The sequence below is a fragment of the Myxocyprinus asiaticus genome, chromosome 3 (assembly GCF_019703515.2).
Source record: "Myxocyprinus asiaticus isolate MX2 ecotype Aquarium Trade chromosome 3, UBuf_Myxa_2, whole genome shotgun sequence".
In the NCBI taxonomy this organism is placed as follows: domain Eukaryota; kingdom Metazoa; phylum Chordata; class Actinopteri; order Cypriniformes; family Catostomidae; genus Myxocyprinus; species Myxocyprinus asiaticus.
This window is the reverse complement of record NC_059346.1, coordinates 25,067,253-25,092,034: the sequence shown is the minus strand read 5'-3', so window position 1 is coordinate 25,092,034 and position 24,782 is coordinate 25,067,253. Positions and strand designations below refer to the sequence as shown.

Sequence of the window (24,782 nt, the reverse complement as noted above, 5' to 3'; positions counted from 1 at the left end):
CCGAGCCTCACTACTGATTTACACAGAGCCCTTCTTGGTTTACATGACAACAGGGCGAGGTAGCCAAGAAAGATTTTGGCAGAGCTCCAAAAATGGGCATGATCTCCAAACCACCAGCAAAGATATAGGGAGTTCCTTACCTAACCCTTTTCCTAACACTAACCGTGTGCGGAAGTGATGCCCCCCATTTGAAGTTGGCGCAACCCCCTTTTGGAATAACCACACACCCTTTTGGAGTAACCCCGCCCTCTTTTGGAGATCCCACCCCCATTTGAAGATCTCCAGCCTGCAGCTATACCTACTTGAGGTAGCTGCTAGCCAGCTAATACTTCCTAACTAGCTAATATCATGACTGTGAAGGGGTGGGTTTACCTCGGTCTCTTCGGCCTATTGATAAGTTGAATACATTCACTAGCAATTGTTATAATCAAAAAGTAATCAAGCATTTTATTGTGTTTAAGTTTTAGGTCATTAATGTACCACATGTATTTACTGACACAAATGCATTCATCACTAAAAGTATATTTCTGCCTTACTTTGCTCTGTTGCATTTGGACGTATTGCTCTCTCATCATGTTTGTTTCAGCTGAATAAGGCCTGTGTTCCAGTCAAAGTTTGACTTAACCTTGGGGAAAAGATAGCCTATGTCTTATGGTGTCATTGTAGGAATTGTTTGGAGTTTTGTGGCATGTGACTAAGTCAGAGGAACTGAATGCCAATGGTATCTAAAAAGAAAAGAGCCCTCTCGATCTACGACTTATCTCTGACCTGTATCTGCAGACCAACTTGACTTGGTGTTTAAAAATATTATCTTTTGAATGACTGCATTCAGGTAGTTGAACTGAACACCATGTTTGGATGTTTCAAAATCTATCTGTACAGTTCACCTATCAGAACTCTGTACTTGTAACAGATGATGTCAATTAATTTGCATATGCTTATAATTATGGTTGTTTCTGTAATCTAAGTTAGTTCGAGTTTAGATCCTCAACTCATTTTCTGTTTCTGTCTTTTGCCTTTGGAAATGCAGAGAACTTTGTCTTCAGTAAACACTCTCTCAACTGATTTAAACTTCAACTTTAAATCCTGGTCATCACTGTTCATACTGGTCTCTTTACTGGGTATAACTGTATTACCTTACAACTGTGATTCAGTTAGCCATGTATAAATTTGCCAAACTGCTTGCGTTTTTAGCTACACATACCTGATCCGATCATCTAGATGTAGTCTAAATTTAGAAAATTACTCAAAAGTTTGTCATCGATATCTAGGATTTATTTTTTCCAATAAATATAGATATCGTTTTATTGCCCAGCCCTAGTTTAGGGCATTGTTATGTGGTTGCTAGGCAGCTACTTGCTACCCCAAGTTGTAGGATCCCATTCCCAAACCTCTAAGGCATTCCTATTCAATATAAGTCTTTTACGATTTTTTCAATTCCAATTACTAAGAAAAGCAAGAGCACATCTCTCCACAACCAGCCGCACAATTTGAGGTAATCAAGTTCATAGTACAAATGGTGCAGGATGAATAACATGCCAAAGATTAATACCTTAGGGCTGGGGTTTGTTCAAATCCTCAACCCCAAGTATGGGCTATAGTAATACTATGATAGCCTTAGCAGGCTCCACTAATCATGGTTTAGAGTTTGGAACTGTAGTGAACTACTGGCAATTGAAATGAATGTCCAGAAATGAAGAAAAACATTTGCAATCTTCAATAAGATATTTAAGTAGAGCTGCAACTAACGATTATTTTGATGATCGATCAATCTTCAATTATTTTTTGTTTGTTTTTTTATTAATCTGAAAATTAAATTTTTATTTCCTGCATTTTATTAAAATGTGATTTTTCAAATGAAATCATAAAAGGCGTGAATATTTGGCTCGATTTACGGTACTGAATTCTACTACACAATTCTATACTCTCATAAAACTTTGAACAAAGCCCGGATCATGAAAAGTTTGAATTTATTATTATTAATATTATTATTACTTTCAGGACATATGCAAAACAGTTCCTTTACTTGTAAAGCTTAACAAAAAGTACTATTCATTAAAGAGTAAAATGATCCATCAGGGATGGAGTTGGACAAAACATCAGCCCAGAAGAGGGCAAAATGACACCAGAATAAAAATATTAATATTTCTGCCCAGCTGAAATAGACATATTTATGTTACTGATTACAAACATTAAGTATTTAAAATTCATATTGTAAGTTTTAAAAAGTATAGTCACTCATATGTTTCTAAACTATTATTTTCGAAAAATCACTTTTAATGGTAGAGTATGCTTATCCAGTAAAATAATGTTTGCCATAGTATAAATTTACTGGTGAAATCAGACATTACATTTGGCATTATCAGAACTATCAAATATTAGGACCCTCAGCATTATTATACATTATATTCAGCATAGAATTTATATAGTACAATCATCAGCTTCACTCTCGCGCTAAAAAGTCTCATCCTAGATTTTTTTGTCTAGACATCCTAAGCTCATTGTATTACATGCACTTTCAAGATGAGAAACGATCTAAAACACTTTAAAAGCTGGCACACTTGGACCTCTGAGACATTGTGACATCCATGAAAGCTGCATAACTGATTACATTGAAACTGAAATCACGGTATGATGTTGCACACGTGTAATCAAAATGATTGTGCTCCCTTTCTCCATTGCAATCAATTTGATTTACGTGGATGCGCACGTGCTCGCATGCTCGGTAAAGTTTAAGGGGAGACTCATGACAAATGGTTTTTGCAAAATGGAAATACGTGTCTGATTTTGAATTCATCACATGTATACATTACAAAACAAACAAAATAGCAGTCAAATGTAAGTTATGCGTTGGAAAGAAACAAGTCTTAAGTGCATGAAACAGCACAAGCCCTCTCAACGCACCTGATGCAGCAATCGGTCTACATTACACTATATGCTTATTATGATCTTCTCTGAAGTGTTTCTAAAGTGCTCTCGTGCGATGGGCATCTTGGGTCATGTTTTTTCCGCTTCAACTTGTCTCCGTCGTTTTTCAAACGAGTTATCATGCAACACATTTTTCACTGGGCTCTAAAGTGACGTCACTGACGAAGCTTCTCCATGCTCGGCACAAATATCCAACTAATCGATAATGAAATTCATTGTCGATGATTTTTATTATTGATAATTATCGATAAGTTGTTGCAGCCCTATATTAAAGCGTGTGTGTCTATAAAACAAATCCCACATCTGTCTAAGTTTGATAAGTCTTTTGAGGATGAGGATGATGACTCAGCTCTTGAGACTTACCCAGTGACTGGCAATAATCTCTCCACAATAGTTCATCAATGTTGTGGCGTCCAACTCTTCGGCTGTCTGGTAGAACCTGATGCAGTTCCTCACGTTAACTGATGACATCACTCCTTTCTCACATCTACATTGGAATACAACAAAGGTTTTGAGTTTACTTTGTGTTCTGACCTTCAGTCAATTGTCACAAATTGCTATTTACATAATACATGCATAATACATCACCTCAGACAAAAACAAATTAAAACAAGAGCCCATGACACTGTCAACCTCATCTGCAAGACGTATTGGAATCCTAAAGGTACATTCCATAATTGTATGTTCCACTGGAGAATGTGGCATTCGTCTTGGACTTATACTGACAGCAAGTGGCTTGGTTGCAGAATCAAGACAAAGAAAATGTTTTCAGTTACCAAAAAGTATTCGCTGCCAGCCATGATTATTTTTTTCAAAAGTGTTTGATAATAGGAGGGTTTACGAAGATAGGAAGAGTAGCATTCTGCTTGTCATGTCAGCACCCATGAGGTGACCCCACTCAATGCAAAATAACTTTATAAAAGCAGATTTTTCATCTCATGTGAGAGTGCATTTTAAACATATTTTTAGTACTATTTATTAATGACCAAAATATTTTTAATTAGGAAGAACATTTATTTAGCATTTTTATATTTTAATAACTAAAAAGAAACCTATTGGACAAAACTGAGGTGATCATTAGCATAATGCACAAAAAGCTTGTTTGCTTGCGATTTAGTAGATGCTTTTAACTAAAGTGACTTAAAGCACCCAGACAGGTTTACATGTCTGACTCACAATTGCACAATGATGATGATGGGGGATCTCACAAAAGCCTCTTTCAGGTAAACACCAAGTACAACAGCAGATGCTTTCAGAGATATGTCGATTTCTTTTGATAGGCAGAACTCAATGATGGACCACAGTGGCTCAAATTGATGGCATGACGCATTAGAACAGGCCCTCTACTCTTCTCTAGCATTTTCTACAGCCAATACTGTATAAATCGAGAGCAACAATTATACATCACCAAAAGTCATTGTGCTTCATATCAGTCGATGCCGAGTGGTGCTTTATACACTTGTAGTTGATCTAAAATGTTGAGTGATCTAACTGATCGACAAGAGCAGTTTCATGTGGCTTTTTTTGGTATGCAGCGAGACATTTAATAACGGTGAATCACAATGTGATGTTAAGATGCAACATGTGGCTTATTAGTCATGAATCCATCCAGTCAATCATATCTTTTAATCTTAACAGACTGTTCCCACCTTTCTCGTAGCAGATGGAGCTGGAAGCGGTTGGCTAACTTCATCAGATCGATAAGGAAGCCATCGTTCTCACTTAACTCAAGATCATCCGTATATGCCCAGCGCAGCATTGCCATGGCAACCTCTGGTTTAGCCTCTAGCAACAAAAATGCCAATACAAATGAAAGAATTCAACGAGAGGTTCAGTTTTGAGGGATCTGGATTTTGATCAACCAAAACATAATCTAGGTACCCTACCTCTCGAGTACAGGTTGAATGAAACAGAATTTATTGTTACCTGAGAGATCCAGTTCTGAGGTGGAGGCCAGGTTGACTAAACTCCAGATTTCACTCCGGGCAGCCAGCACGAATTTATGAGCACTGAGCTTCTGTTCGCCAATCTTCACCTTTAGATCACTGAAAGAGAACACATTTTCATACTCATATTGGACTTACTCAACAGGTATTACATAGATCACTCTAAAACGTGCAGTCATCAGCTACAGTATAATTTGATATATTAGATGTTATGTATTATTTATGGTCTCAGTGGGGGAAAATCAGAGACAAAAGTCTTGGCCAAAATCATAGATGGGTCATTCTGTAACCTCATAAGCACACAGTGCAATAAAAGGAAATATTAATATTACTGTAATATTACTTCACATCTTTACCGACCCCATAGAAACAGTAAAACTCTTTCAGCCTCCTGTAATACACTTAAGTCCCTTAGAAGAAAAATTTAAATATATATAAAAACGTATATTGCTAGTTGGGTATTGCAGAAAGTCACAATCAACTTTACTTATTCCTATAACGAGGGAAACTTCTTGAAAACTGTTATAAGTAATGACCAGATCAAATTTCACTCAAGATTAAAAGAATAAGAAATTAGGCTATTTTCTTTCATAAAAAAAATTAGGCCTACTGTTTAAAACCAATGGGATTTATTTGCATGATGATTTAATTTTTCATTAATAAAAAATCTCGAACCCCTACTTGAAAAACTGACCCAAACCCAGCACGAAACCCGACGGGTTCTCGGGTCCCATTGGGCCCGGGTTGAGTTGCAGACCTCTACTTAGCAATAAACGATGGCTTACTGTTTATTACAAACACACTGATAAATGAAAGATCAGAAATAAATGGTTTACTAATCAGCACTACTGCATGGCGCAATACAGTTGGCACTCAACATATTTCAATAAAATAAACATCTCACCTCGAAGCAGTTGCTTGAGCCGTTCTCTGCTTAACAGTACACTCACGACGATGGCGCATGTTTTGGGCCATGTCAATGCAAATGAGCAATGTGTTGTGACACGTTCCATTCAGAAATAGAGGTCTGCAACCTGGGTTGGGTCAGTTTTTCCAAGTAGGACTTCGGGTTTGTAATTAATGAAAAAATAAACAGGCTTACCGAACTTGTTTCGTGCACGCGCTCTCACTCACAGACACGCGCAAACAGACGAGTTAGGAGCCGTTCACACCTAATGTGTTTTTGCACACTTTTGTTCTGTTTTGCACCACGTCTCGCTTTTTCTTCAGCGTCTCGTGCTTCGGGTTTCATTTTAAGGCCCGTGCAGACCTCTGTTCAGAAGTGATCATCCCTTTATCCTTTCGAAGATAAATACCCTCCACTGTGAGAGCTTTAAAAGGCTGAAAGGTGATAACTTTCATTTGGAACTCACTTTTAAAGTGATTCTTAATAGAAATTGTGTTTGGAAAGACCCTACAGCATGCACTGTGCTCCCTTCAAAGTGCCCTGCAAAGGCAACATCAGAGGTGGTTAAAACACAGACAGGGACACTAAACAGAAGTAAGGGGAGAATGTATTCTTGTTGCAGAATGCCTTTGATTGGACAAAGTTCCTTAGCAACGTTGTGATGTCAAGAATTTTCCTGCGTCGTTTTAGCTGGAAGAGAGAGACTGCAGATTTTAAATGCATAGGCTATATCTGCTAAAAGCTAATTCTGTCAACATTTAGAAGTACACCATCATATAGAGGCCCTTAAAGCTACTAGACATTGGCTAAAAGTATCCGAATTTTAATTTTAGTTAAAACGTTTAACTCCAATTTCATGGGGTCTTTAACAGCCTTAAAACAGACTTCATATATGCAATATATAGCTTCAAATTTTGTTATGAACCACTGCTCCAGCAGTTTGTCACAGTTTATGTCCATTTCTCCCAGAACTCACCTGTACTGTTCTTGCTGGAAGAGGTCAGCCACGATGGCCAGCAGGCGGCTGATGAAGGACTCACTGGCCTGGGAGGCGGAGCCGGGGAGAGAGGCCTGGGCAGCCAGCATGGAGCACCGCCTCTCCGTCTCCACCAGCTTCTGTTGCATCTTCACATACTCCTGCCTGAGCAGAGCAAGGTGCTTCTGCAATTTCTGCACCTCCTCTGTTGACAGCGACGAGAAGAGAATAAGGAGACCGACGTGTAGAGATGTGGAGAGGAAATTAGGTAGGAGGTAAGAGAAAATTAACGGGTAAACGGATAAGATCAAACAGAGAAAAGTATCCACCTTTTTCCTGACTTCTCCATGGGCGGCGCCATTACGGCGAGAGACTTCCTCTCGGATGCTCCACACTTCCGCTTAGTTGTTGTTATCAGCTAGACTAACGTTACAGGTGATTGCGAGCAGCGGAGGTTCTGGATGAATATGCGCTGTTATAGGGCGTTATAACAACTACAGGTGGCTTAAAAACTACTGTAAAATGAATGTCACAAAAATAAGCCCCCACAAAAGCTGCCAATGCTGAAACATTTCAAGTCAAACCAGATGATGTAATCAGAGGTTGCATAAAATTAATTCTCTGTCACTTGCCTATTTTTTAAAACATTGACAGATAATTCGAAATGAAGTCCGTCATTTTGGAAGATAAAGATGAAAAACATTTAAACCAAGCTCCTTGTTGTTGTTTTTTTATTAATCATCTTTACGAGGTTGATATATCATGCTGTGAGTGTATGTGAATGAGGTAGAGACAGAGTGCGTGAGAAGGCGGTAATTGTTAATGCAGAAAAAATGCCATAAATCGGAAGATTTTTTTAAATGGAACCTATGATGACCATACACCCTCTTTTTCGAACCTTAATAAAGCATCCGGTTGGATTTCTAGATTCCCTAAATGTCCGGGATTTGGCTGTTTTTATATTTAAGTGCACAACAAGAAACGCAATGAAATCTAGCGCATCATATTAGTGGATTCTCTCGCTCTCTCTGCATGCTGTTTGTCTGTCTCTCTCTCTCTTTCACACACACACATACAGGGTGCGTGCAGAGAGTGTTAGAGTCCAGTAACTTTTCCATGCAAATGTGTGTGTGATTGTGTTCTCATCTATTCAGGGTTGCCGTCGAAACCTAATGTCCATACGCTGACATTAGTGAGAAAGTGATTTACTTTTAAGTAAACACAGACTGTTCTTCCGTTTTTGACTGTTGTTAGTGATATTATAGTGCTTGGTAATGGGAATAAGTTGCGAAGCGGAAGTCTGTTGCATCCGCATTGGAAGAACGCGCTAAGCATAATGGGTAATTTTGCTGCCTGTGAAAAAGGTGGATAGAATGAGAGGTAAAAGAGTTGGGCAAAAGGTGGACAAGAAAGGAAAAAACTTATGAATCAAAACATTATGAAGCAAAAGGGAAGTGAAGAAGTAGGAAATGCCATGTAAAAGGAAGTGAGACAAATATGTATTTCACATGAACATAAAAAAAAGCAAATCTGCTGACACAGATAAAGGAAAGCAAAAGGGCACTTTGAGCATGTGCACGCACACACACACACTGCTTATGAGAAGAGAAGCATTTCGTGGACATGAGAGCTTCACACATTCCAAGTTATTTTAACAGGGTCCGATTCATGATAACCACAAACCCAATAGTTTGTATCCTCTCAGGAGGAGCCTAATTCACTCAATCGTTAATGCAACAACTTAAACTGCATAATGACGGTGGTCATTTTTCCTTTGTCTTGGATGAGTAACTAGAGGATTTCACAGCTTAATGTACATTCAAAGCCGCTTGCTTCCTCTTCCCTCTGAATTTATTCCTGAATGTGTCTCCCCTGAATGCTGAGGCAACACTTTGCCTTTGTTCCACATTAGCTCAAGAGTTGAGAGAGCTAGTCTAGGAACTCCTTAAAGGAATAGTTCACCCAAAAATGAAAATTCTCTCATCATTTACCCACCCTCATGCCATCTCCGATGTGTATGACTTTCTTTCTTCTGCTGAACACACATGAAGATTTTTAGAAGAATATTTCAGCTCCGTAGTTCCATACAATGCAAGTGAATGGATACCAAATTTTTAAAGCTCCAAAAGGACATAAAGGCAACATAAATGTAATCCAAAAAACTCCACTGGTTAAATCAATGTCTTCAGAAGCGATATTATAGGTGAGGGTGAGAAACAGATCAATATTCAAGTCCTTTTTACTATCAATCTCCACCTTTCCACTTTCTTTCATTTTTAACGATTCGCATTCTTCATGCATATCGCCACCTACTGGGCAGGGAGGAGAATTTATAGTAAAAAGGGCTTAAATATTGATCTGTTTATCACCCACATCCATCATATCGCTTCTGAAGATATGGATTAGCCACTGGAGTCATATGAATTACTTTTATGATGCCTTTATGTGTGTGGAGGCGATGGCACGGTCGAATGCCAGTCTGGGAAGAGAGGAAGTGGTAAGGAGGTTCACCTGAGATGAATCTGCTGGTAATTACTGTTTGTGTTTGCAGTGAGAGACGGGGGAGATAAAAACGGCCAGGCGCACAGAGAGAGGGGCACACGAGAGACTGCGTGTATGCTACCGAGTGCTTTGTGTATGCTGAAAAGCGGAACTTAATTTCTGTAAACTGAAAACCAGTTTCTGTTTGTTGAGAGTTAAAAGTCTGACTCATGTGAATCATGGAAACCGGCTCCCGCTTCCTCCTTTATCTGTCCAACAACGAACTTTGTTACAATGTGCTTCTTGGAGCTTCAAAATTTTGGCACCAACAGAGCTGAAATATTCTTCAAAAAAATCTGTGTTTAGCAAAAAAAAAAAAAAACATCATACACATCTGGGATGGCATGAGGGTGAGTTAAAGATAAGAATTTTCATTTGAGTAAACTATCCCTTTAACAGTCGACATCTTCAGGAAAAACTCTGATTGCTGCCAAAACACCAATTCGGAGCCTGGTATTTGGTCAAAACGTCACTCAATGACAAAACCAGTACTACAATTTTCAGCATCGGCGTTGGGAATAGAAAAGTCTGCCTTGATAAGTCATTGCAAACAATTAAGCCTGTTTGTTGTGTAAGATTAGCAAGTTTCAGTTTAATATTTGAGCCACTGGCATTTAGCCTCCATTCTAGAATTGAGTGTCCTGAGGAATCAGCAACTAAATGCTGTCCAAATAGGTCTCATAAAGTATTAAACAGCTCATCCGCCAATCAGATGAGGAAACCGTGTGAAGCAATGACCTGCTTATGTCATCCACAAATATATGCATAATTTTCTCAATTAATTCAGAGTGAAAATAACTTGTGTTTTTCAAGAATCAGGAAATTGTGCTAAATGTATTCCAAGTATTCTACAATAAAGAAATGGATCTGGATGCAAAGCCTTACAAAAATTACCATGGTAACTAAAAGTGGTTTAAACCAAGATACCATCGTTGCTGCTAATTAAATAAATTGTTACTACAATAAAACTTAATCAGGCATTAGCTACAAATATTATCACCCGTTCAGACCGGACGCGTTTTCTCGTGTCTCGAAAGCGTAAGTTCTTTATTAGCTGACAGACACAACGTCTAAAAAACGCAGCACCTCTGCGAGACGCGCTGAAAAAACCTCAAGACACGGCGCAATGGGCAAAAACGTCTGTTTAAAAAATAAAACAAATTAAAATTAAAAAGGCGAAGAGCGAAGACTGACGCTAAAACGTGTTCGGTTTGAACTGCCCCTCACATAGCTTGTCGCAGCAATGGTTAGAATGGTATTTTGTTTGTGAGGGAAGCTCAGGGCAGATGTCATTGGTGATAAAAATGAGCTTTGTGATAAAACTAACGGTTACAACCGCCTGTCGCGACGTAACTGTGATGCAAAAATAGTTATACGAACAATACACTGGCAAAGACATGTTTTTTTTTTTTTTAAAGTACGTAATTCACATACACTTATTAAATATACCTACATCACATTATGTATCCAAACATTAAAATACTCCCAGATACACTGATCATGCACATTAGATCAACGCAATGGCAGTTTGGACAGTTAACTGAATTTCCCACTGAAAGTGATAAAGACCCATATTAAAGACTTAACAAGAAAATGATTGTTCTGAGATTATTTCAGAAACCCAGTGTTAAAGAAGAACGCAGGGCGACATTTGTTTCCCAAATAATCTCACATCAACAATTCCCATTTCAACAATGCAATAAATGCACTAAATGGCAGACATCGACCTACTAAAAACGAGCCGCTGATCACAGTGTACTAAAGAGTATTTTATATATTATATATATATATTAACATCGGAGCTAAAATCACCCGGCGAATTATCACTACCAACCACCCAGCCCACCACCAGACTTGCAACTAGCTAGCTAGACAAAAAACAATCCAAGCATTAATGTGGTCAAATTCAATGCGATGCCATATTTATCATCAAATAACTGTGGTGATATCAATTAAATGAAACATTAGGACTGTATGTCGCATAGAGAAACAACCGCTTTAGGCATTAAACAGAAAGGGCGTGAAAAATAAGAAAGAAACCATTCTCATACCTTCCGCCATGTTTGATCCGTGGCTCGTCGCCTAAAATCGCGAGAGATCGCGGGAGAAAGGTTTCGATTGGGGAGGAGCATGTGTGTAGAAGCAATCTTACCTCCTCTCCAACTAACCCCCAGACACACACATATACATACATACATACATATATATATATATATTGCTTTATGTGAGTTTTTCAGGCAAAAGTAATGTCAGAATATGTAAGTTTAATGGTAGGCTAAATGTGCCTCAACACTGAGTGCAGGTGCACCATCTTTGCCTTTCTGATGAACATTCGATTTACTTTCCACAAGTTTGTTTCAAACTTTATGGGATAAAGAGTTGCATGTAAATAAATGCCCTCTTTGGCACACAGTCTCAGAACCCTTCTAAAAACAGGGCTAAGCCTGTTGTATAAAGGTCTCAGTAGACCTAAATAGCAGCTACACTCTTTAGTTTGCCTTGATAGAGGTGAAGTCAATTTGAAACAGAACTCAGCTTTTATTTAAAACAAATTTCCTACACTTCATGATGCCCAATCAATCTTTTCTCTTTACAAAATTGTAAATTCACTTTGTTATGAACATAAATGGAGAGTCATTAGACATCTGCATAGGCAGCAACACTTTAAACACAGACTGAATTGCACACAGAAAGCACGCTCAAAAACAAGTATTGGAAAAGAATTATATTTTAGAAGAACTCACAAGAGGTGACAATTTCCATAACATGAAAAATATACATCGGTATTTTGTCTTTGTACATTAGGCAAAAGAACTGCAGTAGTCTGTCAGAGCCAGAATAAAACCAACAAGAGAATTAAAGATTGTGGGAGGAGAGAGAGTGGGATACAGGCGCGCGCACACACACACACACACACACACACACACTCAACTCACAGTTTAAATCCCAGAAACTGCTAGCGAGAAACCTACATTTAAAGCATGGCTAAGAACCCTATCAAAGACACCACACAAAAAGAAATGTCAAGCTCTTAAAAAAAAAAAAAAGTATAATCTGGTTTGATGAAAGGAAGAAATCTATGCTTCCTTACAAGACATCTTATGCGAATATCCAATTTAGCATGTCCACACACAAATGGGCAGAGTTATTGCTACACCAAAACAAAATTAAAAATGCTGGTACAAGGGTTATGAGAAAAAAGAAAGGAAAAAAACCACCTCACACATTCACACAAGCTTCAGAGGATGTTGAGTTGTTTTAATGTTAACACGTCACTCCCGTTAGCTCCTGTTTGATGCAGGGCATGTAACAAGCCAAGCAATTTAAATTGGAGGCACTTTTGAAAACCAAAAAGAGAACTTAAACATGCTCAGAGAGGAGGAAAAAAAAAATAAATTCACATTTGATGGGTTTCCTTGCCACTGCCTCCCCGCACCAAAACAGAATAGGAAAAAGATTAGAACCTGACACTCAGAATGCAGTCATCCTCTATAATAGAGCTCTCTTTCAGCCAAAGCAAGAGAACTCCCCTTCCCTCCCACCCCATTTAAAAACCAAACCAGAGAAATACCTTCATGACCCCCTAATCAATTAGCAAATGAACGTGCTCTTCAGCTATTTATTTTACCTGAAGTGTCCCGAGTGAGAGCTGTCCAACATACTTGAGGAATTCTAATGATTGAAAAATGCCAAAGCAGACTTTTGTTCAAACTGACAGATGAGTATGTGAGGCCACTCATACCTGTAACAGATCTGATGCACACTAGAAGATGTGAGGCAGCAGGAGGGGAGGGTGGAAGATGATCTATTCTCTTCAAAAACTTTACAGGATGTCACACTCTAACTACAGAACTTCTATTTTATTTGGTACTAAGTCTCGCTGGATGGATAGGAACAGTTATTATATATTATCCGGATTTTATGTCTGTGCTATGTACAGGTCTTTACAATTTCTTCCTGAAAGTTGTATCAGTTCATAGACTTGGAAAAAAAGGAGAAAAGGTAAGTTATAATAAGTTTTTTTCTCTTTTTTTGTTGGCACTTGCTTGGCATGTTCTGTCAGCATCTGTGATGGCCTTATGTTCTATTGCAGCCTATTAATGCCAGCCTGTTACTGCTAACATTCAATGAAAACCAGTCCAGCAATAGGGTGGTAGAGTGCAAGAAAACAGTGCCATGTTGTTTCTCAACTGGAGACCTGTGAAAGACAAGAGAGATAAGAGTAGAGATATCAACAAATGTAAAAAAAAAAAAAAACCAACAAAAAAAAACACCATATCCATATAAAAGTATAAGCGCCAACCAAATCAGACTTTCAGACATGTCAAGCTTTCAACAATTGATTACTCCAAAAGAACACATCACACAATTTTTAGTTATGTCATATACTTATGTTGCGAAAAAGAGGCTGATAGATGTACCAGATATACACTCACTGAGCACTTTATTAGGAACACCTGTACACCTATTTATTCATGCGATTATCTAATCAGCCAGTCGTGTGGCAGCAGTGAAATGCATAAAATCATGCAGATAGACAGGAGCTTCAGTTAATGTTCACATCAACCATCAGAATGGGGAAAAAACGTGATCTCTGTGATTTGGTGCATGGCATGATTGTTGGTGCCAGACGGGCTGGTTTGAGAATTTCTGTAACTGCTGATCCCCTGGGATTTTCACACACAAGTCTCTAGAGTTTACTCCGAATGGTGACAAAAACAAAAAAACGCCCAGTGAGTGGCAGTTCTGCGAACAGAAACGTCTTGTTGATAAGAAAGGTCAATGGAGAATGGCCAGACTGGTTTGAGCTGACAGAAAGGCTATGTTAACTCAGATAACCACTCTTTACAATTGTAGTGAGCAGAATAGCATCTCAGAATGTTCAACACGTCAAACCTTGAGGCAGATGGGCTACAACAGCAGAAGACCACGTCAGGCAATTTATTAGGACCGTAAAGTTCCAAATAAAGTGCTCAGTGAGTAATATCAGTAATATCTTTTGAAATGGAAACATTTATTTTTAATCATCTACAGACAAGGGGGTCACACACCGGACGTGTCTGATGGGTGACACAGTGAATTCTAAAATTCGAAACAATTGTTTTCTATGCATGTAAGCGGCCAGAAACGACAACGGAGGCTGCTCAAAATTCGGCAGCGCCATGGAGCGCCTCTCACATAGCTTTCCATTAAATTTGACCCAAATCATTATCAAAAGACATGGCTTATTTACTTTAGTCATGACTGGATGATACATTGTGTATATGTATCTTTCATATAGCCTACACAGTGTATTTTCAGTTACAAGTATGAATTTTTGTGGTTTGATAGCTTGAATGAAGCCTATTCAAGGCTACATTTAGAGAAATTGCATAATAAACGTCACCATTTTATTCAGTTGCAGTTGAACCGGTGTCATATACTAACCTGCAAACTCAAAGTCACTTTGTTCACTCTTAAATATGTACAAAAAAAACATTTGTAACTTTTGTTTATGGTGACTGGATTCACAACTTTGGACTGCCACCTACACCGCACTGTCCTGTGTGCAATAACTGTGCCTTGTCCTACCAGCAACACGGCATGGTGCTTCTTGTCAAGTGTGAGACTGGCTTTAGAGTGTCAAGTGCAATTGCCCATTAATGCACAAATAAGCGCAAACAGTGCTGCAAGTATTTTATAAAGGCCCTGAACTAGAGGGTGTACAGATACCTCTAGTGGACTGACTTTGGGCTAAGCAGACAATAGAGAGTCAGTACTGTTAACAAAAACACCTTTTACACTGAACCCCCATTTCAATCACAGGCCTCATGAACCTCTTCTAACAAGTTACCCATAACTTTACTTTGACAGAACTCTACTCAGACTTACAAAAGCCGTATTTGGACAAGAGTAGTTGTACATGGGCAATTTAATAATTACCAGAGCTTCAAGGATTTTCATATTATCCAAATCAGCCATGTCAGTATTTTTCCCCTGACTTTTTATGGATTGTGTTTTCATTTGTTATGGTAAATATTACAATGTCTATTACAGTATATTACACCTTCAATCTACACAATGCCCTGAAAAAAATACGCTGTACAGCCATGTACAGTTAAAATGATATCAATCACAAGACTAGGGCAGTGAAAGGAGGAGGTAAAAGTCCACTTGCTTACCCTGAAAATATTGTGATGCTACAAGCTGCTGGATGAATATCACTCAAAGGCAGTCTCTTGGCTCTTTCTTACACAGCGGGCGACTTTCCTTTTGAATTCGCCGTGTCTGTCTTCCCTCCACTCTTTCTTAGATATTAAATAAAGAAACAACTCACATCACAAGCAAGGGAAGACCTAATTCTGAAATGTAACTTTTGACACGCATTCATCAATGTGTAATGAGGCAAAAAAACAAAACAAAAAAAAACACAGGAATCACATTAATTGAACTAGAATAAAACAGATATTATAAATTAAAGCTGAAGTATGTAATTTCTGCGACACTAGCCGAACAGAACTGTACAAATAAACAATGTTTTCAAAACAGCTTTCTGAATACATCCTCGCCTGCAGTTGTTCAAACAGTCAGACAGTCCCGCCCCCAACTAGGGCTGAAACTATTAGTCAACGATATCGACAACATCGACTATAAAAAAAAAAAAATTGTCGACAAAACTTTTCGATGTCAAATAATCTTTGATCTCATTGAACGTAACATGAGATCTTATGGAACTCTAATAATGACACGCAAGAGGAGCACTTCAGCTCGAGTTCATGATAGAGAGGAAGAAGACACAGCTCACAGTCCAGACGCACTCCAAACTTTCTTTTATTAAAGTTCAAATAATAAGGAAGCGGTCAGAGCCACTTCTATGATCACTTGAAGTGACCCAAAAGGTGGAGAGTTTGAAACTTTTCTCGGCTGATTTGCTCGTCCCTCACACAAGCTTGTTGCAGCTTGAGATGATATTGTGATGACTCGCAATGTATTGAATTATAATATGTGTGTCACGGTGAATATCTTATCGTGAAAAAATACGCAAGATGCAGCTCTTAAGAAGAGTTTGTTTTTGTGAGTTAAAGACGGATCGAAATCAAGTGAACAAAAAGGTGAGAGAGGGTAGTCACAGCCCATTATACACTGCAACAAAATAAGTTTTTATTTAGTCCTTTTTGGCTTATTTTACAATATAAATATCTAAAACGCTGTTAAAACAACGTATATTTACTGTAGGATCTATATTGCAGAAGACAAATTTGTTATCGGAGAATGTTGAATACAATATTTAATATTTAAAAATGTCTAAAAACCCTAAAAACAAGATCCATTTACCTGAGAAGCAACATAAGATATTTAGATTTGCGTTCAGAGAATATATTTTGAATACAAGTGTATTTTTTACAAGTATTTTGTCTTTACTTCACTGGTAGAAGTATAAAGAAGTGAAAAATACACTTGTATACAAAATACACTTATATTCAAGATACATTATCTGAAAGCAACACTAAATATCTTATGTTGCTTCTCAAGTAAATGGATCTTGTTTTAAGGATTTTTAGATATTTAAAACAAGGAAAAATACACTTAACAATAGGATTTTTTTTGCAGTTAATTTTTTACCAAATTAAACTTAAAGTATTTTCATTTTGAAATTTAGTTTTTTCCTGTAATTCAGTTATGCCATTTAGAAGTATTTATAAAAAAAATAAAAAAAAGATTTTGTCCTCTATTTTGTTAGTAAGAAGCATTTTAATACAACCTTTTAACTCAAGGCACAAGCTAAATGGTTGGTTAAGTGCTAATGAATAATCATTGCAATAATCGCCCGAATAGTCGAATAATCGTTCTAATAATCGTTGGATTAGTCCATTTTCAAAATAATCGTTAGTTGCAGCCCTACCCCCAACTCACGCCATTGGTTGACTAACATTGTTGGGGCGGGTTTAAACATACATTTTTATAGCGCCACAGAGACACAGTGTTTATAGTTTGAGAAAGTTAACCTATTAATGACTGAATTATAGTTGTCTCTGCATATTAAGCTGGGACAAAAGACAGTATTTTAACACTGAAAAAGTTACATACTTCAGATTTAAAACTTTAGTGTAGAACACATCATACAGTGGGACGCTTCAGTTAGCATAGGACTTACTGCTGCATCAACGTTGGCAGGGGAATCACCATTGGGGTCAGCTAGCATAGAGATGACACTAATCATGATAGTCTCTACAGTGTGGATGGGGAGCCAGCGCTCTTCTGGTTTCTCATAGCCATATTTATCTTCTCCCGGTTCGTGTAATATTGAAATACAAACATCACCATTCTTGTCAACTGCAAAGACAATCCAAGACAGGAAATGAGAAAAGAATGAATATCAGTGATTAGTTGTTTTACACAGGTGAGCCAATTAATTAGAAAGATTTTTTAAATTTTTACATTTACGCATTTGGCAGACACTTTTATACAAAGTGACTTACAGTGTCCTTATTACAGGAACAATCCCCCTGAAGTAAACAAGAGTTAAGTGCCTTGCTCAAGAACACAATGGTGGTGGCTGTGGGGATCGAACCGGCAACCTTCTGCTTACCAGATCTGTGCTTTAGCCCACTATGCCACCACCACTCCTATGATACATTTGTAATAATTTAATTGAATGCATTTAAACATAGTAACGTGTTAAACAGAGTTAAGAGTTCAACACTGTTATTGGAGGATGAAAGCATTAATCAAATTAGCCAAAATTAAAAATAGAACAAGGGGCAGAGGACTTAAGTGGTTGAGCTTTTAGCCATGTTGTGCAGGCAACAGATTTCTGAAAGATAGATTGGCAGGGGAAGAGTCATTCACATTTATGAATACAGCACTACCTGAATTGTTGGGGTTAGGTATAGGGTTAAGGTTACAGTTGGGATATAGTTTCTCCGACCAATTATGTAGAGCTTTCCTGATGAGTATTCCTGGATTGTCCAATCAGGTATCACTTTCCACATGAATATTAATAACTATTCCTTGCCATGCTTCGTTTTGGAAATTTACTTGCAGTCCAGAGATGAGCAAAGAAACAATTTACAAAAAAAAAAAATCTCATAAAACTTTCTTGGGTTTAACAAATAAATGACCATTCAAATGGACATTCAGCATTCAATCATTAAATATAAACATGGGCAGAAATAAATAAATGAGATCCAGTGGGGTAAACCCAAACTTACCGTTTGGATGCCATATTTCCGTTATGAACTTCATTTTGGGAGGTCTGAGAGGATAGTCTTTGGGAAACGTAAGATGGGCTTTAAAGACACCACCCTCACTGTAAACAGACAATACAACATGCTTAATGTGATTATCAAGAGAGAGTTACTTTGATGGTACCCCCTTCGGGTGCAACTTACTGAAATATTCTGCAATTACAGTGCCAATTAGGACTCCCTTTTTTATAAACATATGGGCTTTGGCACTAAAGTTGCACATATTCAGGATATAACAACTTTATTAAGAAGTTACAACACATTCTCTGACATCTGTTATCAAAGGTTTGGAATTGTCAAATGTGGCATTTCATAACACAATAAAAATATACTTACTAGAGTGTATCAGGAGGACCAATTATTAGCACTTCCCATCTATAGAGGTCATTATCATCTATCAAACCAGCTGAGAATCCTTCCACAGGATTTTTATTCAGTTCTAACATGAAGAAAATGACAAAAGATACATATCAGCTGTTTTATATGAAAGATGGAAAAACAAACCGATCACCTCAATGTGGCATTTCAGGCTAACTGCTGCACATGTGCTTTAAGGTGGGTAATGATAAAAGGAGCTATTGCCTTACCACTTATTTGAGACTCCCTTATTGCTGAAGGTTTCCCTTTCACAACCATAATTATAGGACCAACCAAAACTGTTTTCAGGTCAGGGTAACATTTCATACAACAAAAAGACAGATTTGCCTGATAAACTGACTTAGCCTGGAGCCAAAGAACATCAATCCATTTCTAGCCATGACATTTGACAGCTTGGTGTGTTCTTGCAAGAGAGAGCAAAACAAAATCACTGGCGGATGAAAGGATGTGCATAATGTTGACAAAAACAACACAACAGTTGGGTCATCCAGTCATACGGATGTGTCATTTTTATGAGCACATGAAACACTAAGACAGTCTGGCATCACTACTGAAGTGTCTCTTCCCTGTTAAAAAGCAGGACAAGACACAGACGAACAAAACAAAGATTACAAAAGACACATATCTACAATAAAAATCACGTTTGTTAGGCTGGTACAAGATGTTTTCCCTGGCTGGTATCTTTAAAATCCAACTTAAATGGATGTTTGGAGGTTTTGGTTCCCACACTCCTGCTGAGGGTTCACCAAGTTTAGAATGAGGGTAATGAGTTCACCATGCTGGTCCTGCTGAAGAGAGACAACCAAAACAGCACTATCCCCTGAATCAGTCAATCAGGCAGAGGGCCACTGCAGAACCTGATGCAATGACATGCTGAGGTGATGCTCACCCTGTTGACCCTTGGAAAGAAATATGTGAGCTGCCTCTGCATGTGTAAACTGAGTAATATGGAGGGATGGGGGTTGCTTCACGAGTTTGCTATGTCTCCAAAGAGACAGCTGTCATGAATCATACCTAAAACATGCTCTTATATATACACACACTGGGTTTAAACTGAGAAAGGGTGTAATCTGCTTCTTTTGACCCCTTTACTACAAATTCACTTCGTTGGCTGTACTGCGCAAATGGGGCCCAGTGGAGAAATCCTTCTTTGGCTTGAGCTCACTAAAGATGACACACAGATCATGTTGCTCAATCTGTGTGCTGGACAAAGAAGAGCAGAAAAAACAACTTTGTAACAACACTTATAATAGGTGATTTTCCATATCACCAATATCAAGTCTTCAACAAAACATTGGCCTAAACTGTATATGTTAATCTACTGTACGAGTATAGTTGGGCTGGGGGTCTAACTGTCTGTTAGCTATGCTAGAAAAACAAAGGGAGTTGATCACCCCGCTGCGGGTAGATGGCACACAATCTTACGCTTATTAATCTCGCCTTTAATGTCTCACGACAACAACAATGTCTTGATTGATCACTAAAGGGCGGTTAACAGAAATGGGTCCAATGACAGCGAGCTTTTCTCCCGTTAATGAGACGATACGAAGGCTGCTGCTAACATGCAAACTGCATCCGGACACAGATGTCAAAACACGGGCTAGCCGACTGCGTGCAGTCCGTCCGGCCGGACAACGCAGGATCAACCCCAGTGTGATAGGGAAAAAACAGCCTGGCACTTCTACATTTAAATCAGGAAAATTGGATCAATTATACTAATGTAAAAATTGGATTGTTTATACAGAAGTTCAACAGCTCCTACTTTTATAAGCCATCATAGATAGTACCAAAATAGCATTTAAAAGTAACAAGAGGCATCGTACTAGTCAGCGGGCGGGGGAACGGAGGCTAAAGTAGCGGCTAACGAATGCTTGACAATACATGCAGCGAAAAACCAAGCGCTTTAGCTGATTAGCAGCTAAAGTAGCGGTTAACGGCTAAGGGGCCGTTCAGAGCAAACGCGTTCTTGCGCTAAAAAAGCTAGTCGCAACAAATAGAACAGCACACAATTGTCAAAGACGTCCGTGTAGCGCATGTTTACATAAAAAAGCGCAGACAGACGCAAATACGTGTTCGGTGTGAACGGCCCCTAACTCCGATGCCACTGCTTTAGCAGGCTACATGTTCACCGGCGCATCAAGCATTCGTTTATCGAGCTTCTTTGCCGACAGCCTTCAAAACATTACCTGCCAGCTGTCTCCTGAGTAACAGTGCTGACTGGGGCTCCGTCATGTTATTATAAGTTATATTCTATGTCGACAGTCCTTTACTTCACTAAGGAGAAGAATATTTTTGCGCTTTCTTGTGAGTCTATCCGTCTCTGCTCTAGTCCTTTTCGCTCAACATTCTGATCCGATGTGCGCATGCGCACTGCTGTCTGTGAGGCCGCGAGGATAGAGCGCTCCAGGGTACTTATGGGCGGAGGATACTTGCATGTTCCAAACACATAAACTTATTACAAAAACAGCAGCGGCTTTGAATGGGTGGTCATATGCAGATAATGATAAGAGAGAAAGTAGAGCTATTTAAAGTGAATAGACCTCTGTTTTTTCATTATAGTTCAAAGTAGGGTAATGAGAGACTAAATAAACCTCAAACATCTGATGTGACAACAGTTTTACTTTTTATCTTTAATTAAGAACAACGATCGGATTTATGTGCTGTTCAACAAAAGCAACCCCAGTTTATACATTTGTTGTTTGTTCTTAGTTCGATGCAGGGTCAATGCCAATGTTTTTTCTTTGTATGTTTACAGTGTGAAGCCGCAGCAACATCGCGCGAGACAGCAACACGATCCTATTCATTTTCAATGAAAGTACAGCGACTTCCTGCGACACGAGCTGCCTCGCAGTTTGCGATAAAGATCGCCGTGGAGAGCGACAAGAGAAGTTGAGAAAATGTCAACTTTATGCAAATGACGAGCGACATTCACGAGCGACTGCCAATGAGAGTAAAGACAGCAGAGCACACGTCATCTGTCTCCTGGCAGACTGGGGACGAGTGCACGCAAGACAGAGAAGTTTCAGCGTCGTGAGGGATTTTTACTGTTCTATATAATTTGTTTGTAACCACATGCATGGGTATAATAAAACATTGATGCGTGGAAAAGCATGTCAGAAACGGTCTGCATTCCGAGTGAGTTTGATTCATTCATTCATGATAGATTGATTGTCCTTTACAATGTACAATTTTAGAGACAAGAGAACTGATTCCTTGTCAAACTGTAATGATATCTTAATTTAACCAGTATTAGGTCTCATCCGTTATCACAATTTTAAACGTTATTGCTAGACGTGCAGTCCTCCAATAACGTTACAGCGACAAAAAGTAGGAACGCCCACTAGCGACACAGATCACAGAGTCCAGCGACACCAAGCCACAAAGTCGCTGGCAGTGTGAACGCAGCTTTATTCCACCACTAGGCGATAGTAAAGAGTAATATAAATTATAATCCAGATAAAATGTTCCCTGTTAAAGGTGCACTGCACTCAGTAATGTTTTCCTCATTAAAAAAGTTTAACTCCTAAAGACATGAATTGTGATTTTGTAACATATGTATGAGATCATGACCACTCACATTAAAATGAAGACTCCAGTCATATCAGTAACCTTATAAAAGCTGTTTTATTCTACATGGAGAGGGTCCACACATGGGGGCCGCCATGTTAGAATCACATGACCAGCTGAATACTACTCACTTAATCTCAGTAACCGTCCTGTTATTTGACACTTTCACTCAATGATTAAAGTAATCATGGCTGACTGTGAATACTACATTTCTACAATGGCATCTGATATAGAGCACAACAGTGCCCCGCCCATTTATTCAGCGTCTGGGTACCGGAAGTATTTTTCCCATTAATTTCTATCATAGACTTTAAAAAAAAAAAAACCCTCCATTAAAGAGTTGTAAAGCATGAACCAAACCAACCTGCTCCGAGGTAAATCGCAACAATACAGACTTTATTTTAAGGCAAAAAAAATATTTGAAAATCCAACAAAAAGTCACAGGTACAAGTCTGTGTACTTGCCGTCTTTCAAGAGGGCATGAACTGCAATCCCATATAGCATTGCGAATGACATGATCAAATATAAAACTATGGAAATATATACAACTAAAAGGATGTTGATTATAAGTATATAAACAATATAGTTTATGTTTATTGTGAAGTATTCTGATATACACAAATATATAAGTGCAGGGAGACCGACTTGTTTGCGTCATTCAGAGTGGGCGGTCACTTCTGGTCACTTTCCGGGCTTTCTTAGACGCAGTTCTCTGATTGGTGGATCTTTCACTGCTGTACCATGGTTACTGTATTTGTTCACCAGGAATTCCGCTATTAAACATGATTTTAAAACAATAAAGTTGAAATAACGCAGATGGATGGCTTCAACAGAAGCATATACCACGGATTAACAACCTCGGAGCTAACGGTAGGTCTGTCTTTAAAGGTTTATAAGTTATTGTTAAAAATCAATTAGTCTATGGAAAACATTTATGGGATTTTTACCTCCGGAACCTGACTGTTGCGCTCTATTGATTTTAAATGATGCTGCATCCAAGCCACTAGGTGTCCGTGTAAGTCCAAGATGACACAAAGACAAAAGTTATTGAGTGCACCTTTAAAGGTTCACACTGTAGCTTTTTTCCTCATTTAAAAAGTTTTACTTCTAAAGAAATGAATAATAATTTTGAAACATATGTATAAAATCATGACCACTCATGTGAGATGAAGAGTTCAGTCATATCAGTAACCTTACAAAAGCTCTTTTATTCTACATGGAGCAGGGGTGTCATACGGAGGCAGCCATGTTTGTATCACATGCTGAATACTACTCGCTATAACTGCCCTGGTAATGGACACTTTCATTTATGGATTTAATTAATCCTGGTTTACGATGCAAAGTGAATTTTTACAATGGCATGGTAACTGAAAACTACTGTGTTTGAAAGATACTGCATCCAGGCCACTAGGTGTCAGTGTAACCTAATGTAAGCCACTTTGACATACTTCAAAAAATTACTGAGTGCACCTTTAAATGCACTTTTAAATTTCTAATGGGGATTGTTATACCATTTCACATGTAGAGTACAGTTGACTGAAGTTCTGAATAGTGATTATTTGCTTCATTCACAGTTTGGTTTCAACTCATCTTTGTTACTATTTTATAGATATTATTTAATTTCACATTTAATATCACACATATCATGATCAAATAAAGTTACGGTTTAATTAAAGAGAACATGTTTGATAACATGCACAGTTAAAAATTTATTCAAAAGAATGCATCTGTGTTATATATTGGCTTTGTTTTTTAGAGAAGTGCTTGGACAGATGATTTCACAAGTATGACAGACTTGCGCATTTTCTGGACAGCCTATGTTTCACAACTTGTTGAGAAAAAAACGTAACAAAATAAATTACAAAGATTTTACAAGGTATGATAAGAAAGGCCCAATTTAACTGGACAGAGACTCTCACTGCCAAGCTATTTCAAGATATAAGTGAACATGATCATGTGTGACCTGCTCGATCATTTTGAGCCACTTTGACCCACATACAGTTTTTTGAGTTTTATGCACTAAAATAAAAAGGAATTCTCAGCAAACATTTAAATTATTATATCGTGGCAATTTATAGGAGTAGGAACATAATAATTATATGTTATAATAAAATAATGCATAGCAAAATAGCAATATAATTTAATAATAATTATATAATTAGAAAGCAAAGACATCCCTTTGAACTTTAGCATTAAACTCAAAATGTTTTTCTGGTTCCAAATGATGGATAACATGAATTGTTTACTGTTTAAAACTTTGGGTATAAAAGTCATCTGTTAAGTTAAGATTTCCATTTGAATAATTCCCTCAG

At 38.1% G+C, this 24,782-nt stretch overlaps 2 protein-coding genes across 5 annotated transcripts in view; both read right to left on the bottom strand.

Annotated features, from left to right (window-relative positions):
- Positions 1-11,430, bottom strand: part of LOC127421100 (rabankyrin-5-like) — a 30,066-nt gene extending 18,636 nt beyond the window's left edge. Inside the window, exons 1-5 of one of the 2 annotated variants that reach the window (XM_051663871.1) lie at positions 11,350-11,430; positions 6,758-6,962; positions 4,855-4,973; positions 4,578-4,713; positions 3,292-3,415 (exon numbers count right to left, since the gene is read on the bottom strand). In XM_051663871.1, the coding sequence (XP_051519831.1) occupies positions 3,292-3,415; positions 4,578-4,713; positions 4,855-4,973; positions 6,758-6,962; positions 11,350-11,359 (594 nt within the window). In that variant the 5' untranslated portion in view covers positions 11,360-11,430. Of the gene's footprint in view, positions 1-3,291; positions 3,416-4,577; positions 4,714-4,854; positions 4,974-6,757; positions 6,963-7,086; positions 8,808-11,349 lie in introns of those variants that run through there. The other variant, XM_051663878.1, reaches the window with a different exon arrangement.
- A 578-nt stretch (positions 11,431-12,008) lies between these two features.
- LOC127421120 (ubiquitin-conjugating enzyme E2 G1) lies at positions 12,009-21,268 on the bottom strand. Of its 3 annotated transcripts, XM_051663896.1 has the most exons (7): positions 21,090-21,268; positions 19,244-19,306; positions 18,862-18,964; positions 18,490-18,587; positions 17,433-17,611; positions 15,460-15,585; positions 12,009-13,496 (listed from the first exon to the last, which is right to left on the bottom strand). In XM_051663896.1, exons 1-6 carry the CDS (start codon positions 21,133-21,135, stop codon positions 15,499-15,501), a joined length of 576 nt encoding a protein of 191 aa, XP_051519856.1. In that variant the 5' UTR covers positions 21,136-21,268; the 3' UTR covers positions 12,009-13,496; positions 15,460-15,498. The 3 variants fall into 3 exon arrangements, with proteins under 3 accessions (XP_051519856.1, XP_051519875.1, XP_051519865.1); XM_051663915.1 differs by lacking the exon at positions 19,244-19,306; XM_051663905.1 differs by lacking the exon at positions 21,090-21,268 and having other exon boundaries at positions 19,113-21,066.
- Between the last annotated feature and the right edge of the window lie 3,514 nt (positions 21,269-24,782).